The 20,237-nt window shown below is 38.6% G+C and overlaps 1 protein-coding gene across 6 annotated transcripts in view; it reads left to right on the top strand.

Moving 5' to 3' along the window:
* Window positions 1–20,237, top strand: part of C12H3orf67 (chromosome 12 C3orf67 homolog) — a 238,675-nt gene that overhangs the window by 97,757 nt on the left and 120,681 nt on the right. For all 6 annotated transcript variants that reach the window (XM_029918410.1, XM_029918411.1, XM_029918412.1 and 3 more), the window contains exon 6: window positions 10,144–10,300. In XM_029918410.1, the coding sequence (XP_029774270.1) occupies window positions 10,144–10,300 (157 nt within the window). The remainder of the gene's footprint in view (window positions 1–10,143; window positions 10,301–20,237) is intronic.

Here is a 20,237-nt window from a genome sequence, read left to right as displayed (position 1 = left end):
ATCATAAATCAATAAGCATTTTGCATTTTCTTTCATTATCTACTCAAAGTCATGCCTACTGCACCTCTAAACATTTCATTAAATCCAATGATACAGCAAACACTCCCAAAATAAACTTAGATTGTATTGCAGTTTCACTTAACAGTATATCAAATGCTGTGTTGTGACAGGTATCAACTATCCATTAGATACTGAATCATTTCTTCTTAAGCACTACTAACTGCTTGCTTTTCTTGAAGCTAGATCATTCTGAAAATTTCCTGTTAGATGTATGAGTGCAAACATATGGGATCTGTCCTTCTCTGCCTGACTTATTCGCTTAGCATGACACCCTCAAGGAAACTGTTTTTTAATATAGTAGTAATCAGTAATTGCTTCTCCTGACCATGCAGGAGATTTTGATTTCCACTTACACCATTTAATAAACAGCATGATGGTGATTGAGGTGAATAAGATCACTGTAAGCAGATTTTCTTTTGAGATATTAAAGCTAATGTGAAAATCATTTTAAAGGGCACAGGAATAAACATCTTAAAACCCTATTCTTTGTTATCATTTTAGGAACACAAAAACAGAATGAGGTTCTAAGAGTGTGAGAAGAAATGTACTTTAGAATTGCGAGGCTATGAAATTGTGATTTCTTGTTTGTTGTTTCCTTTTAGAAAGGCACCACTAGCTAGAGCTGTGCACAGTGATTCAGGCTCTTTCTATACTGGCAAAATGAATCCAATTATCTTCACATGTTTCCTACAGTAATTGCAAGGAAAATCAGAAAGTGCTGGATGACCAAGAACTTGTTGTTGGATGTATTTGAGTGGTGTGTCTGTGTGTGTGTGTGTGTGTGTGTGTGTGTGTGTGTCTGTGTCTGTGTGTGTGTGTGTGTTCACATAGTCTACTGGCCTTTCACCAGTATATAATAAAGCCATAGGGCCAAAACATGAGTCAGTAAAACCTAGAAATTCATGCTTCGAATCATTCTTTTGCCCTTTGCCAGTCAATTCCTTCAAGTAGAATTAAATGCTGGAGCTAAATAGTTTAAACTCTCTTACTAAGTGAAGCAACAAACTAAGCAAAACTGTCTTTCTTCTGTCAGATTGCTGTCTTTGTGGTACATAATTCTTAAGCCCATAATTAGGAATATTGTAAATCAAGAGTTCTTCTCTGTTAGACTACAGTTACACATAGGAATTAAGTGATTAGAGATTAAGAAAAATGTCAAAAAAGGGATTTTAAGACTGGTTGATCACCAAGAATAAGGAAAATAATATACAGATTAACTAGAGGGACACCTGGGTGGCTCAGTTGTTGAGACTCCAACTTCAGCTCAGGTCATGATCTCACAGTTTGTGGGTTTGAGCACCGCATCAAGCTCTATGCTGACAGCTTGGAGCCCAGATTCTGCTTCTGATTCTGTGTCTTCCTGTCTCTCTTTGCTCCTCCCCTGCTTGTTCTTTGTCTGTCTGTCTGTCTCTCTCTCTCTCTCTCTCTCAAAAAATAAACATTTAAAAAATTTTTAAAAATCAACTATAATTCAGATAAGCTGCATGTTGATAGTAGAGAGTTCATTCTCTTCTGAAACTCCCAAAAGCCTATCACAGCATTGATATGAATAATGAGTTATTTGTTGAAGCTTATGAAAATTGGAATCTTTATAGATACCAGCTAAAAAAAGTAATTTCTATTTCCTCTAGCCAGTGGAAATTTGTGAAGGTTATTCCCGCCTTCCTCAGAGCTACTCCCATCTGTACCTCTAAGAGATGAATTCACTAAAGTTATCAGTTCCCACACATTTATGGGCTTAGTTGGGTGATTATAAAATGAGAGTGTGAGGATTTTGCTTGAGGGAGAGCTTGGGAAGATGATGGAGGAGGAGGACCCTGAGCCTACCCCATCCCACATTTTTGACGAGATATTGTCCACATCCAAGTCAACAAACCAAAGGGTAATCTGAAGCCTGGAAGAACAGACTCCTCAACTAAATATAGAGAAGAAGCTGCAACCAAATGATTACAAAGGTCAGAAAGGCCAAGGGAGGCTGCCTGCAGGAAGGAGGGAGCTGCATGCAGAGAGGGCAGAGAAATGGGCCCTTGTACCAGGGAGCTCACACAGGGAAGACTAAATCCCCGTAACGTTTGGCTTTAAAAACCAGAGGGCCTGGGGTACCTGGCTGGCTCAGTAGATAGAGACTCTTGATCTTGGGTTATGAGTTTGAACCCCACATTGGGTGTAGAGTTCACTTTAAAAGGGGGGAGTGCCTGGGTGGCTCACTCAAGCAGTTAAGTGGTTAAGCGGCCAACTTTGGCTCTCGTCATAATCTCACAGTTTGAGTTCGAGCCCTGCATTGGGCTCTGTGCTGACAGCTCAGACCCTGGAACCTGCTTCAGATTCTGTGTCTCCATATCTCTCTGCCCCTCCCCCTACTCATGCTCCATCTCTCAAAAAATTAATAAACATTAACAAAAAGTATAAAACCAGAGGGGCTGAATTTCATGAGTTTATAAAACCAGTGGTACCTAGGGCTTTAAAAGCCACCTGACTCAGCACCGGGCAAGCTGGGAGGATGAGTAATAGCCGGGTCTCCACCCTTACAGGGACGGCAGTCTGCATGAGAGACAACAACAACAAAAACAATAATTTGCACAGCCATGGGGGCAAGGAGACAGATCTGTACATACTAATTGCAGAGCATACTGGCGGACTTCTTTGAAAGCAGGGGAACTGGCAGATGCCATTTTCCTCCCCCAACTCTCTAGTATAAATACAGAGCCACCTCCGAGAGGTGGAGCTGAACAAGTACTTGCTGCCTGACCCACTGGCAGAGTGCCATGCTCACACGGACTCTTGAGAACCAGCCCACTCCAAGCCTGCTGGCTTCAGCCCTCAACTCAGGACAAATTTTGTTAAAGCCACACATGGACCCTGACTAGCCACCAAAGTGCACACCACCCACCACCAGCGCATACCACGTGCAGTCACCACACCCAGCCGTGTACCTCTAGCCACCCTGGCTGTCCACCCTGCCCACTCATCTTTGCTCACCATGCCCAGTCTCACACTCCTGGCAGCTCCAGAATGCAGCCCCCCACCCTGCAGCATTTTGGAGTGCCCCAGTGCAGTCTCTGCTGATACTGCCACCCCATTCTCAAATACCCTGGCGGGCACACCCCTGCAAAGCTGCCATGCCTGGGTCCCACTAGCACCACAGAGAGCAAGCACAGCCCACAAAAGGCAGAGAATCAGTGCAGATAATTGCCCTGAAAGGAGAAGTGGCTCAGACACAGCAGCCAGGATATAAGCAACACACACGGGATGCTCTCCTGAAGTGCCAGGTTTTGGTGAACAGGGGACACTGCCCTGCAGGGCACCCCAGGACCTCTTCTTTATAAAGTCACTACTTTCAAGTTCAGAAGACACAGCTGACTTTTGTAACACACAGAGAAACAGACATAGAGAGGCAGACAAAATGAGGAGACCAAAAATTTATCCCAAGTGGAAGAACAGGACAAGGCCACAGCCAGAGATCTAAGTGAAACAGAAAAATAACCTGCCTGAGAGAGAATTTCTAACAGTTATCATAAGGATTCATCACTAGACTTGAGAAAAGACTAGAAGACATGAGTGTGACCCTTAATGCAGAGACAAGGAATAACTTAGAGGTAAAGGGATCAGTAAAAGAAATGAGAAACCAGCTTGATGAAATGAATAGCAGGATGGAAGAAGCAGAGGAGCAAATTATTGATGTAGAAGACAGAGTAGTGATAAGTTATCAAGCTGAACAAGACAGAGAAAAAAGAATTACACAAAACAAGAATAGACTTAGGTGGACTTAGTCACTTACAGTGACTCCACCAAATGTAATAACACTCATATTTATAGAAGTCCCAGAAGAAGAAGAGAGAGAAAGGGAGGCAGAAAACTTATATGAAGAAATAATATCTGAAAACTTCCCTAATCTATGGATGGAAACAGATGTCCAGCTCCAGGAGGCACAGAGAACTCCCATCAGAATCAACAAAAGCAGACACACACCATGACATATTGTAATTGAACTTGCAAAATATAATAATAAAGAAAAACAATCTTAAAATGAACAACACAAGAAAAGTCATTAACTTACCAGGGAAAACCCATAAGACAAGCAGAAATTTTTCTACAGAAACTTTGCAAGCCAGAAGGGAGTGTCATGAGGTATTCAAAGTGCTTAATGAGAAAAATCTGTGGTCAAAATACTCTATCCAGCAATGCTGTCATTCAGAATAGAAGGAAAGATAGAGTTTCCCACGCAAACATAAACTAAAGGAGTTTGTGACCACTAAACCAGCCCTGTGAGAAATGTTAAAGAGGACTCTGACTGGAAAGAAGAGACCAAAAATGACAGTAGGGTGGTAGGAAACACAAAAATAATGAAAATGAATATTTCTGTAAAAAACCAGTAAGGGTAGAAGAGAGGATTAAAAAAACCATATAATCATTTCAAAAGATGTAGAAAAAGCATTTAACAAAGTACAACATCCATTCATAACAAAAATCCTCAACAAAGTAGGTTTAGAGGGAACATGTCTCACCATAATAAAGGCCATGTATGAAACACCCACAGTTAATATCATCCTAAATGAGGAAGAGCTGAAAACTTTTCCTCTCCAGACAGGAACAAGACAGTAATGTCCACTCTCACCACTTTTATTTAGCATAGTACTGGTAGTCCAAGCCATAGCAGTGAGACAACAAAAAGAAATAAAAGGTGTCCAGATCACCAAGGAAGAAGTAGAACTTTATTTATTTGCAGATAACATGATACTACATATAGAAAACCCAAAGGAACTTACCAAAACACTGATAAGTAAACTCAATAAAGTTGCAGGATACCTTACCAACATATAAAATATGTTGCATTTCCATTCACCGATAATGAAGTAGCAGAAAGAGAAACTAAGGAATCAATCTCTTTATACCAAAAACAATAAGATACGCAGGAATAAACCTGCCAAAGAGATGAAAGATCTGTATGTACTCTGAAAGTGATAAATCACTGATGAAAGAAATGAAGATGACACAAAGAAATGGAAAGACATTCCATGTTCATGGATTGGAAGAACAAATGTTGTTAAAATGTCTATACTACCCAAAGCAATCTACACACTTAATACAATCCATATCAAAATACCAACAGCATTTTTCAGAGAACTAGAACAAAGAATATTAAAATTGTTATAGAACCACAAAATATCTGAATAGCCAAAGCAATCTTGAAAAGCAAAGCTGGAGGCATCACAATTCCAGACTTCAAGTTATATTACAAAGCTGTAATAAAACAATATGGTACTGACACAAAAAGGGACACATAGATCAATGCAACAGAATAGAAAACCTAGAAATGAACCCACAATTATATAGTTAATTAATCTTTGACAAAGCAGGAAAGAATATTCAATGGGAAAAAGACTATCTTTTCAACAAATGGTGTTGGGAAAACTGGGCAGCAACATACAAAAGAATGAAATTGGACTACTTTCTTACACCATACACAAAAATAAACTCAAAGTGGTTTAATGACCTAAATATGAGACATGAAACCATAAAAATCCTAGAGGAGAACAGAGGCAATAACTTCTTTGGCATCAGCCATAGTAACTTCTTTCTAGATATGTCTCCTGAGGCAAGGGAAACAAAAGCAAAAATAAACTGTTGGGACTACATCAAAACAAAAAGCTTCTGCACAATCAACAAAACTAAAGGGCAGCCTACAGAATGGGAGAAAATATTTGGAAATGCCATCTTATAAAGGGTTAGTATCCAAAATATAAAGAAACTATACAACTCAACACCCAAAATATAAACAGTCCAATTTAAAAAATGGGCAGAAGAAATGAATAGAAGTCCAGGAAGTCCAAAGAAGACATACAGATGGCCAACAGACACATGAAAAAATGTTTGGTATTACTTGTCATCAGGGAAATGGCAAACCAAAACTACAATGAGATATCACCTCACACCTGTCAGAATGACTAAAGTCAACACACAAAACAATAGATATTAGCAAGGATATGGAGAAAGGAGAATGCTTTTGCACTGTTGGTGGGAATATAAACTGGTATAGCCACTCTGGAAAACAGTATGGAGGTCTTCAAAAAACTAAAAATAGAACTACCATACAATCTAGAAATTGCACCAGTAGGTATTTATCCAAAGAATACGAAAATACTGTTAAAAAATTCAAAGGGATATATGCACCCCAATGTTTAAAGCAGCATTATCTACAGAATCCAAATTATGGAAACAGCCAAGTCTCCATTGACGGATGAGTGGATAAAGAAAAAGTGGTATACACACACACATACACACACACACACACACACACTCACACACACACACTCACACACACATGGAATATTACTCAGTCATAAAAAAGGAATGAAATCTATCTTAACATTTGCAGCAACTTGGATGGAGCTAAAGAGTGTAATACTAAACAAAACTAAGTCCATCAGATACAGACAAATACCATATGATTTCACTCATATGTGAAATTTAAGAAACAAAACAAGCAAAGGGGACAAAGGGAGAGAAAGAGCAAACCAAGAAACAGACTTTTAATTATAGAGAACAAACTGATGTTTACCAGATGGGTAAAATAGGTGATGGGATTACAGCGAGCACTTGTGATGAGCACCAGGTGATGTATGGAAGTGTTAAATCACCATATTGTACACCTGAAACGAATGTAACATGGTATGTTACCTGACTGGAATTAAGATAAAAGCTTAGAAAAATAAAATGGAAGATTGAAAGTATGTATGTTGGCATGTATGTATATGCATGTCTTCATACATCATGCACATATACATGCAGATTTGAGTATTTCCCATGATGTGCAGCCCCAGTCAGAAGAATGAAAGCATCTTGATTAGGATGGATAAGAAAAGTATGTTGTGGGTAAGGGCCTGGTTTCCTGGGACTCAGAGTTTTTGAAGACAGTGGACATCAATTCTCAAACCAAGCGATGGAGTCTGATGGGGTACACAGGTGCATCAGTTGGAGGGTTCATATAAGTAGGGAATAAAGGGCAGGGCCCTGAGAAGAAATGACCACGTTCCCATACCACCCTGCACCAGGAAACTATTATTCCTGGTTCAAAACCAAATTCAGATGCAACCTCCAAGCCTTTCCTTTCCTAGATATAGAAAAACTTGGATTCAAATACAATAAATCAGGTAATTTTTTAACATTTATTTATTTTTGAGAGACAGAGCATGAGCAGGGGAGGAGCAGAGAGAGAAGGAGATAGAATCCGAAGTAGGCTTCAGGCTCCAAGCTGTCAGCCCAGAGCCCAATGCGAGGCTCAAACTCAAGAACCTTGAGATCATGATCTGAGCCAAAGTCGGCCACTTAACCAACTGAGCCACCCAGGTGCCCAAAAAAAAGCAGATAATTTTAAAAGCAATTAATAACTCTAGAAATATAAAGAAGTTGCATGGAGAAAGGTAATCATAGAGCATCACTTGGCTTAGTTGTGTACAATAGTTGCATAGTCAAAATAAGAAAAACCCAGAATATGGATCTTGAGGAAAAATGAAAAAAGAAAGGGGAGACAATTATGTAGGGAGGATGAAGTGGAGGAAGTAGGGTGTGTAAGTGAACTACAAGTCTTGTCTACCATTACAGGAAAACAGTAGATAATGTCTAAAATTGATAATTCAAAAGGTATTATTTAAAAATACAGAGAGAAGAAACAGTTAAGAGTTGACACTATGATTAGAAGAGTGGGAAAGTGACAAGAACTACATTTTGTATAAAATTTGGCATGTTTGGGCTTATATTTACATGTAATATCATGACTTTTTTTAAATGTTTTTTTTAAAGCCTTTCCGGGGCACCTGGATGGCTCAGTCGGTTAAGCCTCCGACTTTGGCTCAGGTCAGATCTCACGTTCGTGGGTTCGAGCCCCGCATCAGGCTCTGTGCTGACAGCTAGCTCAGAGCCTGGAGCCTGCTTCTGGTTCTGTGTCTCCCTCTCTCTCTGCCCCTCCCCCTCTCATGTTCTGTCTCTCTCTGTATCAAAAATGAATAAAACATTTAAAAAAAGAAGCCTTTCCTGGGGCACCTGTGTGCCTCAGTCAGCTAAGCGTCCAACTTTGGCTCAGGTCATGATTTTGCTGTGTGTGAGTTCAAGCCCCACGTCAGGCTCTGCTAACAGCTCGGAGCCTGGAGCCTGCTTCAGATTCTGTGTCTCCCTCTATCTCTGTCCTTCCCCCACTCATGCTCTGTCTCTGTCTCTGTCTCTCTCTCTCTCTCTCTCTCTCTCAAAAATAAAACATTAAATTCTTTTTAAAGAAGCCTTTCCTGAACTTCCCCATCCTCCCACATTGAGCTCCCTCTGCGGTAGCAGTTCATACCAGATGCCACATGTCTGCCTCCCTTCCCAGACTGGAAGGACTCTCTTCTTCATTCCTGTATGTCATAGCCACGCCCAGTGTCTAACATCTGAGAAGTGCTTAGCCCCTATGTGGAAGAATGGATGAATACAGTTCCTGTTGGGACAAAGCAGCTGGATGATTGCAATTGGGACATAATCTTAAGTCTTTAAAGAATAGGAACCACATAACAATAATAGCGATGCTAATATAATAATGTTAATAATTATTATTGGATAGCTGTAAACCCCAATAGTTCCATCCCCTATAACTTGGATTTTACCAAACCTTGATGTTTCATTTACCCCATGGCATGCCTACTGGACTTGTCCCTTACATCCTACCCCATATACTAGCCCTCCACAAGACCTTCCTCATTTCATGCTTAAGTGACTGACTAGCCTTTCCGTGCCTCAGTCTGTCTCCACTCTACCTCAGCCTTCCTCCCACCCCCAAATACTCTTGCATCAGGGATACTCTAGAGTTCCCAGTACTCCACTCTTGTCACATTCTTCTTCAAGACCTGCAGTGACACTTGCCCTCTGGAGTCCAAGGTTCTCCTTCTGATCTTTCTGCTTTTTGGCCCATCCCACATTACCTGCACACCTCCCCAGAGCTCACCACCCTGCAGGTCAAGTCAGTCCCTTCACCACATCACAGCCAGCCCTCCTTCCCACCTCTTATTCCACCAGACTTCTTTTCACCCAAAAAGACAGCATCCTCATGGCCTGGGAATATAATTCTACTGTTGAGGTACCTACGAATAATCTTCCCATATATAATCAATAATTTACTACAATCTGTCTTACTTTTCTACTGTGGAAAAAACCTCAGGTTTTCCTTCATAATAAAGTCAACATTCCTAAATAGAATATGCCTTTAAAAATAACATCATTATTTCCTTTCTAAATAAATATAACTTTCAGTTTTGACAGATTAATAAGATGAACCTTATGTAAACTGATATTTTAAAAGTACAGACAACTTTAAATACTACTTTGCTTTTAATTTCAAAAATTATTTTTCCTGTTGTTGTCCTGCAATTTTCATTGTCTTAATTTCTCACTAAATGATTATTTTCTCCTTTTCTTTAACTCAGTCAGATCATTTAGAGGATTCATTTGATGAAGTATTGAGGAGTCTAATTGTTTAATGGGTAGAAATTAGTCCCTGCAAAGAGTACTTTAAAAACTGGCAAATACCAGGCATAATTACAAATTCTCTAGAAGAATCTATTTCTGTACAATAGGTTAATTGGTTATAAGTAGACAGCACTGGCCACAATTTAAACCCAGCTTCCAATTTCATACATGATTTTTTTAACAAATATAAGTGGCTAATTATGATCAAATTAGTCCCCTTGAAGGAACAATTGGCTACTTATCCCTGATTTTCAAGATTTAAGTGGCCTAACGCACCTGCAGTTAGCTTCCCACTAGCATACTGCCTATAGATCCAGAGTTATTTCCCAAAGTTGTCAAAATCTTGCCTCATAATGAGAAATTTACAGTCAGATGACCAATGTATAGTTTAGATTATGATGACTTCTTTGGAAGAATCAAGGCAATTTTTAAGAAAACTGAAGCCAAAATGGAGATTTGCTTATGGGGGAAAATTGTTTTGAGGTGAGTTGATCCAGATAATTGCCTCAACCCTCTGGACTACTCATATATAGATGGCTTGTTCATCTCTGTGATTAGTGAAAATACTTACCTTTCTCTCCTTTATTTTAGTGGTGCAATCTATGCATAGACTTAGTAGCATTTACCAGCGAAATATTCAAGGGAGCAGTTTTCCAGTCATTGGATGGAATTATTGTCTCAGCTAACTGTAAGCTACGGAAGATCTTCACTTTAAAATGCAAGCCTCAAGACACTGCTGATAAAGACGGTATGTTCAAATTGCTACCAAGATTTTTAAATTCTTCAATGTGTTTTTAAAAATCAGACATACCTTTGGATAATATGAGTACACGGTAATGGTTTTTCTAAATTTATTTTATTGTAGAATAAACACTTAACGTGAGATCTGTCCTCTTCACAAAGTTTCAGGTGTATAACACGTTACTGTTGACTACAAATGCAATGCTATATAGCAGATCTCTAGAGGTTATTTATCTTGACCAAAACCCATTGATTGATAACTCCCCATTTCCCCCCTCCTCAACTGCTGGTAACCACCATTCCACTCTGATTCCATGAATTTAATTATTGGAGTTGCCTCATATACATAAAATCCTATAGTATTTGTCTCTCTATAGTTGGCTTATTTCCCTTAGCATAAGGCCGCATGGTTCATCCTAGTTATAGCATATGTCATTCTTTACTTTGAATTGCATGTTTATTTTAACTATAGCTGAATGTCACAAAGATATCTTTTTTATTTTTGTGGTTACTTTACTCTTTTGCTTATGATAGCACTTACCATGCAAATCAGTCAAGGTTCTTAGTTGTAAGCAATAGAATCCTTTCTAGGTAGTTGAAACAGAGAAAAGAATTTATTTAAGGAAATTAGCCAGTTCATAGAATCTCAAGGATATCCAGAAAGTCAGTCTTCGAGGCTACAGCCAAAAACAAATGCAGCTCCCACCACAGGACTGCCCCAAGGAAGACCCCCAATAGCTACTGCAACTGGGCAAAGACTCTGTAAGTCACAGCATAATGCAGGGCCCTAGGCTCCAAAATTTCTGTCATTGCTCCTCTGGAAAACTGATGGCTTCTTCCTCGCCACCCTCACCGGAAGTAGACTTCTTCATGTTTCTCTGTACTAAACAAAGGCAGATGGCTGTGCTGGACGGTCACATGCTGCAAGGGAGGCTAGCAAAGCAAATGTCTGATTTCCAACTAAGGAGTTTTCCTTCCATTTCTACTCTTGGAATAGCTTGAGGAGAATGGGTATTAACTCTGATTTAAATGTCTGGTAGAATTCCCCAGGGAAGCCATTTGGCCCAGGACTCTAAGGAGATAGACTCACTGATGGGATAAAATCACCACATTAACAAGGGTGTTCAAAAGATATCCACATTCAAAAAGCTCTGCCATTGTCCAATATATACTATCTCTTTATTCTGTGTATATTTCATGAAGTAATTTGGGAGAAATTACATTTGTATATTAATTTTCCAGTAATCATGTTAAAATAGAAAAATGATTGAGTTATTCCTCATATTATTTGTAGAAAGATGGGAAATATACACATTGATTATTCATTATATGATTAATAAATATATCCTGCAGATAACTGAACTATCTAGAATTTATAAGATGCCACAAACTCTCCTAAGATAGTCTTAAACAACTGAAAGTATTGAGAGAATACTGATGCTTCCTTTTGATTTCTGTCTGGGATTATTTTTAACAAAATCAATTTTTCTAGAAGCCCAGGAAACAGAGCAGCACATAAGATGGCAAAGGTGATTCCTTAGAAGTTTGTATAAAGTAGACTTTAGACTTGTGCTCTGTCTGGATGAATGTCTGAGAAATCCTTGTGTGGTTCACTCTGTGGAACAGGACACTGTGCCTATAAATTTCATTTGATAACAAAACACAGCAGTGCATTAGCAGCTCCCAAAGAGTTTATAAGGCAGGAAGTGTAGCCACTCATCTTATGCATCATTTAAAGGCTTTACAAGAAAGCAAAAGACTTCATTTTTTTAAAAAATAGCACCTAGCTAATAAGAAACTTCAAAATTCATAGAAATATATGTGCATTCTACATCAGATCATAGGTAAATCATAACCTGATTAGTATTTTTAAATAAGTATAAAGAAAAGAGTAAATCAGAATATGGCATATGAAATATGTTTTTATCTCTGATCCTTCCTCAAACCCCACTAAAATTATAGGATTCAAAATGGTAATAAACCAACCAGGATGAAGCGTATGGAAGAGTAGCAAACAACAGACAACGTGTGTTCATAAATTTTATAAGATTGAAGAGCAACAACTGACATAGAAGAGCAGAGAAAGCTGGAACGATTGGGTTTACAGAGACTTGCCAATGAGATCCACAGTGTAGAAGCTCAGAGAGCCTCAAGACTTGGTAGCCCCCTGCCAAAGGCGGGAATAAATGTGTGTGGCTAAAAACAAGGAGATTGGCTAAAACTCCATAGGGGTTGCTAGCCGATCCCAGATTCCCTTTCTAAATCCAAATAACCAGACAACAGGATATTTCTTCTCTGGAGAAACGGATCCAGAGAATTTTTCAACTCAGGTACATTGGATACATTTTAGATAGACACCAGAACTAACAGGAAGAAGGAAATAAAGTAGGAAGTAGATACATTTTTTTCTCAGAGTTAAGAAAACATACTGCATCTATAAAATATGAATAATTTGATCTTGTATTTCAGTATCATTTTATTGAAGTTTATTATTTTATAAACTTTTTATATAATTTAGAAACATTTATAAGTAATAAGTGCAGCTTTATGAGTTACCAGAGTAAACACAGTTCTGTAACCTTCACCCAGATCAGGAACTAGAATATTAGAAACATCCTAGAATCCTTGCTCATAATCTCTTCCCAATCATGACCCTCTGTCTTCTTCTGAGAAGTCACTCTCTCCTGACTTCTAACAATTTAAATTAATTTTACCTGTTTTTGAAGATTATTTAAGTAGAATCATAAGGTATATATTCTTTCCATATGTATATTCTTTAACAAAACACTGTGTTTGTGAGGTCCATTTATATTGCTAATTTAATTACTGTACATAGTATGACATTGTGTGAATGTACCACAGTTTATTTGTCCATATTAGGCATTTTGAATAGTGCTGCTAGAATCATTCTACATTTCTCTTGGAGCTTCTAGATAGGCATTTCTTTAGATATTTGTCAAGGATCTGAATGAACACATACTTAAGTATTCTTAATTTCAGTTATTTTTTTTATTCTACAATTTCCATTAGATTCTTTTGTATAGTTTCCATTCCTCAGCTAAAATTCTCTATCTCATAATTTAATTTCTCAAATATATTAGGCAAAGTTATTTTAAAAGGCATGGCTCATAATTCTAGTATCTGTCTCTCCTGTGTGTCTGTTTTGTTGTATGTTTTTCTCTTGTTCTTGTATATTGATATGTCTAATAAGTTTTGAATGCATACTGGACTTTCTGACTCAGAAACTATACAGCTATTTTGAGACTGTATTGTACTGTCTTTCTTTAGAGACTTAGAATACAAAACATTTTTAAGAAGTCCAAAAGACTGAAAATAAGATCAAAATGTTAAGAATATTAGAAGTTAGTCCAAGAGGCCCATCAGCAGAATGATAAGATTCTAAGTGAGAGACTAGAGGAAACAGGAAGGATGACATATAGGAAGATTTCCCAGAATTAAAGGCCAGCTGTTTTCAGATTGCCATAACTCACCAAAAATAGAAAAAGAAAAAAAGAAAGACGACTCACCATTGATTAATTTCAGAATAGGAGGGAAAAAGAGAAAAGATTATTTAAGCTTCCAGAATTTTTTTTAAATTCAAGTTGCATGCAACAGAGTAGGAATAAGAAGAATGTCTGACTTCATTCAACAACATCAGATGGTAGAAGACCTTTAAACTATACCTTCAAAATATAAGGAAAATTGACTTTCAACTTAGAAGTTTACACCCATCCAGTCTGGTAATTAAGTGAATTCAGAATAAAGATGCTTGCAGACATGTAAGGTCTCAAAAATTTATATTTATTTAAATCCTTTATCAGAAAAGATCTGGAAGGTATCCTCCACAAAATTTCAGGAGTAGATCGAGAAAAAGGAGTATGTGGGATCCAAGAAACAGAAGATTTCAGAGAAAAGCAAAGAGAATTTTCAGAATCATGGTTAAAGGAATTCAAAGGATGACACTTGTTCAGCACATCTAGAAAGCAGTTAGTCTAGATTTTAGCAGAAAAATGGAGGCTTTCCAGAGGAAAGCCTCTAGGAAAAGAATATATCTGATAGAATATGATATATTTGAACATGAGAAGTAAAGTTGATTGTGGTTTTATAGTGCTAATAGGGAGTTTGGGAAGAATTAATGTAGAATTAATGTAGGGATATATAGAAAAATCATGACAAAATAAAGCAGTGATCAACTCCAAGGAAAACAAAGTTGTACAAGAAAAGAAATGTAATCATATCATATTACATGACTCAAAAGTATACAGGTTTTAAAAAAAATAGATTTTATATTTTAGGGCAGTTTTAGGTTCACAACAAAATTGAATGGAAATTACAGAGAATTTCTATATCTTCCTTACTCCTACATATGCACAGTTTCCCTAACTATAGTCACCCACAGCAGAGTGGTACATTTGCCAAAATTAATGAACTTGCATAGACACGTTATTATCACCCAAAGTCCATAATTCACATTAGAATTCCCTCTGAGTGTTGTATACTCAGTGAGTTTTGGCAAATGAATAGTGTCTATCTAACCATATAGTATACAGAATAGTTTTACTGCCCTTGTCTTCTGGGTTCCACCCATTCATCCCTCCCTCCCTATTAATTCCTGGCAACCTTTGGTCTTTTTATTGTCTTCATAGTTTTGCCTTTGCCAGAATGTTACATAGTTGAACTCATGCAGCATATAATAGCCTTTTGGGACTGATTTCTGTCACTTGATAATATGCATTTTCAAAGTGCCTCCAGGGGTGCCTGTGTGGCTCAATCAGTTGAGCATCTGACTTTGGCTCAGGTCATAATCTTGCAGTTGTGGATTCAAGACCACGGCAAGCTCTCTGCCTTCAGCACAGAGCCTGCTTCGGATCCCCTGTCTGCCTCTCCCTCTGGCCCTCCTCTGTTCCTGCTCATTCATTCTCTCTCTTTCTCAAAAATAACCAGTTTTTTTAAAAGTCCCTCTATGTCTTTTCATGGCTTGATAGTTCATATCAGTTTAATGCTGAATAATATTTTCTTGTCTGGATTACCAGCTTATTTTTCCATTAACCTACTGAAGGACATCTTGGTTGCTTCCAAAATTTGGCAATTATTAATGAGGCTGCTATATTCTTGTGCATGTTTTTGTACGAACATAAATTTTCAACTCATTTGGGTAAATACCAAGGAGCATGACTGCCAGATCATAGGGCAAGAATAAGTTTAGTTTTTAAAACGGTCAAACTGTCATCCAAAGTGGCTATACCATTTTGTATACCTTCCAGCAATGAATGAGGGTAACGCTTGCCTTGCCTGCGTTTAGTGTTGTCCACCTTTTAGATTTTTGCCTTGATGATAGTAGCATGTTGGCACAACTTTTATACATAATCTTAATAATGTAACATACTAAATAATAACTTGTCCAAAAATTATGAAAAATTATATTTGAAAGACATGGGGAGGGAAGGAATGTGGTATGGTTTAGCAGCGTTGAATCTTCTTTTTTCCAAGATGGGAAGTCAGAGAGATATTATCAAAAGCATAAGTGCAGAAATGTCAATATGAGGCTGCTATTTATAAACAAAGAAATAAGTATCAGGAGATTTAGAGGCTTTTGCTGAGAGGCCTGAGAACAGTTGCCTCTGCAGTGCAAGGCTTTTGGGGGTGAGGTGGGAGGGCCACAGTTAGGGAATGACGACCTTTTCTCCTAATTTTGCAGTATCATTTGTATTTTTGAACAATATACATGGATTTTGTCTTATAATTGATTTTTAAAATGAATGGGTAATCTGTAAGAAATTCCAAGAACAAACATTGGCATGATTTCTTTTAGTTTTTCAGGACTGATAAAAAGCCTTATGAATGTGGCATCTCAGATTGCCTCAGATGTTCCAGAGACTTGGGGAAGCATGCCATGGTTTGGGGGTGCTGTGGAATATAACCCGTATTCCTCGTGTAGCTGCTAGGACTTACCGTTGTACAAGTGCTCCCCTTATCTCTGTGCTTCAGGTTCTGCATCAGTAAAGTGAGGATAGTGATTGTTCCTTGGTTAAGTGAAATACTATTACATTCCCACTGAAAGCATAAAGTGTGTAAACCAAGTACATCTTGGAGAAGTTAAATTGGTAGATACTGATTAATGGTCCCACAGTCCATTGTCGTGATCATGTACCAGCTTTGTGCTTTGTGTGAGTTCTGAACATCTCTTATCATTGTTTCCTCATTAATTACTATGAGGTAGTTGTGAAGATCCAATAAAATATAAAATATATGTGACAAGATAAAAACTATAATTCACTGTGTAGATGCTGAACATTTATCTGCCTTCTATAATCAGGCACTGGGATGGCACAGCCTCCGCTTTGAGGAGCATGGCATTGCTCAGGGAAATTTACATGCACACATAGATTGTACACCTGGAAGAAACTGACTATTGGGCTTAACAAGCAGTGGAAGGAGAGTCTGGAGCACTTACCTCTTATTTGAGAGAGCCACCTGGAGAGGCACTTTGATTTCACAGACCTACCAAGTTAAGAAAAACTTGACTAACACAATATGGTTGCCAGCTTTTGAATTTGCCAAATCAGAGTATCAAAGCAAACGAAGAAAACTACAATTATTCTGATCATTTCATTAATTGAAAAGACACTTAAACACACACACACACACACACACACACACACACACACACATTAGGAAAGTGTTAATTTCAGAATAAAGGCTGACATTTTCATCACAGACCAGTAAAAACGACTTCATGGGTCAGTATCTATCCATAGAGCTGTGTTTGGTCTATATTCACCTAGAGAAATAAATTTCCAAAATATATTCTAAGGGAAAAATAATAATTTCCCAAGTAATGAAGATGGATAACAAGAAAGCATTTGCACAAGAAGAAGGAGTGTATATGCATGAAAGCAGGGCATCATGAATAGATCTGATGCATTTAAGGAACAAGGACTTCGGTATGGTACATGGCAGGGGCAGGAGGTATGATTTAATATAATATTCTGTTACTAGGCTGCAGGTTTTGTGCGACATAAAGAGGTAGAGCAAGTTTCCGGTCCTCGAAGTTCACTGTGTAATTTTAGACACTAGAAATGTAAACATTACAAGAATTCTTAGGAAGATACTTGATAAAAGAGAAGGAAGGATAACAGTATGGGGCAAAATGAGTGTCCCTGGTCAAGGAGGTTGGCAGCAGAAGTGATAACAGTGATGATGGTGGTGCTAATAGGAGCAATAGGTGTTGTGAACACTTAATATATAAACTTAGCTTAATACTCATAACAACTCTATGAATTACATGTTACTATTATCCCCATTTTATAGACAGGGAAACTTGGGCACAGAGAAGTCAGATAATGTGCCCAGTGTCACACAACTGTTAAAGTAGTAGAGGCAGGTTTTGAAGCCTGTCATTAGGACTCGAGTGCATACTCCTAATTACTACCGTGTACTGTGCTTCTTGGGAGGATGGAAGGGAGGGGAAATTTTAAAAAGTGGGGCAAGGGGTGCCTGGGTGTCAGTTGAGCATCTTTTTTTTTTTGTTTGTTTGTTTGTTTTTTGAGAGACAGAGTGCAAGCAGGGGAGGGAGAGAGAGAGGGGGAGACACAGAATCTGAAGACAGGCTCCAGGCTCTGAGCTAGCAGTCAGCACAGAGCCTGACGTGGGGCTCGAACCCACAAACCGTGAGATCATGACCTGAGCCAAAGCCAGATGCTTAACCGACTGAGCCACCCAGGCGCCCCAGGTGAGCATCTTGATCTCATCTCAGATCTTGATTTCGGAGTCATGAGGTCAGGCCCCACATTGGGCTCCACACTGGGTGTGGAACCTCCTTAAAAAAACTTACAAAAAAGGGGCAGGGGCAAGACATGTCATGGAATAAGAATATCAGGATTTGGTGACTGGCTATGTTAAGGGTAAGTTATGGATGTCCCTTTGTCTTTCAAAGGGTAGTGGAGGGTTGATTTTCTCCTGCAAAGAAAAATCTGTTAGTCATAGTATTGAGACTTTTATCTTAGGAAATTCTTTTTCCTGTTTCTTACATTCCATTCTGAGATTTGATTTAAAGATATTGTATTAAATGCTTACTTAAGCTCAGAACTCTGTTGTCCTTGGCTTATTTAAACTGCTACATTTCAGTCTAGAACCTCTTAAACTCAGCCAAGCTAGGAAATGTTGCCTGATTCCGTTGCTGTTCTCTGTTCACACAGTGCGATGTAATAGAAAGTGAATTACTGGAGCCCTAAAACAAGAAATTAACTAGTTTTTCACTTGCCCAGAGGAATGGCTTATGCTGGACAAGTAGTGAAGCATGCTGATTCAAATGAATTTATGACTTTTACAGTTCCCGAGGTATTTGCATGACTGAATTATTGATTAGCTTGTATCATTCTGCATTTAAAAAAAACAGAATATATGTATACATAGATAAGAGAAAAACTAGAGGAGAGAAAAGAGAAGAAAGAGCAAGTGATTATCCTATGACTCTAGGCATGAACTTAGATTCTGCCATTGATGATTTCACGGGTCTTTTGACACCCAGGCCAGTGCTCTTCCGAAAATATTACTACTTGGTGGAGAGTCTGGGTGACTCTGTTGGTTTAACCTCTGACTATTGAATTTGGATCAGGTCATAATCACACGGTTTGTGAGATCAACCCCTGAACAGGGCTCTGCACTGACAGTGTGGAGCCCGCTTGTGATTCTCTCTCCCTTCTCTCTCTGCCCCTCCCCAACATGCACGTGCTCGCTCTCAAAATAAATAAATAAACTTAAAAAATAAAATAAAATATCAGCACTTGGGCATGTGTTCTGTGTTGAGAAATCCAAGAAGAGAATAATTTAAAATATGATTTCAGACTGAGAATCCCTTGAGGCATAGGTTAAGTCTCCACACTTTTATCTCTAGCACATGGCCTGGTGCTTGTAATCTGTCATACATGTTTGATGAACTAATGAAGTAAAGGTTGGCTAATTGTTTGTTCAATTATTCATTCAGTCACGGTCTCTATTCAGTAAGCCTTTATTGGATGTCAAGCAATATGGAGAAAATTATCCCTTCAAAGGCCAGAGAAAAAACTAGACATACTGCATCTTGCCCTAATGGACTCATTGAGCAAGGAAGAGCCTTGGAGATCATCTAATCCAATGTCTTAATTATACAGAAGAGGAAAATAAGACCCATGGAAATGAGGTATCTTATGCTGAGGTCAAGAAAGTGGAACTCTAGGCCAAGCCTCTGACTGTTCCTTCCTCAACAGTATACACGTTTACCTTCCTCAGCAACTGAAATGGTTTAGTGTTTTTAATAACTAACACTGTTGAGAGTGTCTCTGCCTCTCTATCTCCAGGTCAGGTGAGTGCACATCCTATTCAGATCTCATAAATTTAAGGCTGCGTGCCCACTCCTTCCTGCAGTGGAGTTGAACTCATATTGCCCTTATCTAGTAAGCCACCCCAGTGCAAGAAAAGGGGTAAGATCTCAGCATAGCATAGGTGCCTAGCCAATAATAGGTCCCACAAAAATGAGTTATGATTATCAATATATCAAGACACAGAACTATTCTGATTAAAATATCAATTGTAGGGACACCTGGGTGGCTCAGTTGGTTGAGCCCCCAACTCTTGATTTCAGCTCAGGTTGTGATCCCAAAGTTGTGGGATCAAGCCTCACATCAGGCTCCATGCCAGGTGTGGAACCTGCCTGAGATTCTCTCCCTCTGCCCCTCTTCCCTGCTCACTTGCCCTCTATCCTCTCTCTCTTCTCTTTCTCTCTCTCTCTCTGTCTCTCTCTCTAACAAAAGAAAGGTTAAGGGTGCCTAGGTGGCTCAATCGCTTACTCTTCCAACTCTTAATGTCAGCTCAGGTCATGATCTCACAGTTCATGAGATCAAGTCCCATGTCAGGCTCTGCACTGACAACATGGAGCCTGCTTAGGATTCTCTCTTTCCCTCTCT

This window comes from Suricata suricatta, chromosome 12, assembly GCF_006229205.1.
Source record: "Suricata suricatta isolate VVHF042 chromosome 12, meerkat_22Aug2017_6uvM2_HiC, whole genome shotgun sequence".
Lineage (NCBI taxonomy): Eukaryota > Metazoa > Chordata > Mammalia > Carnivora > Herpestidae > Suricata > Suricata suricatta.
Note: the sequence above shows the minus strand (reverse complement) of the source record. Positions and strands in the feature narration are given on the sequence as shown.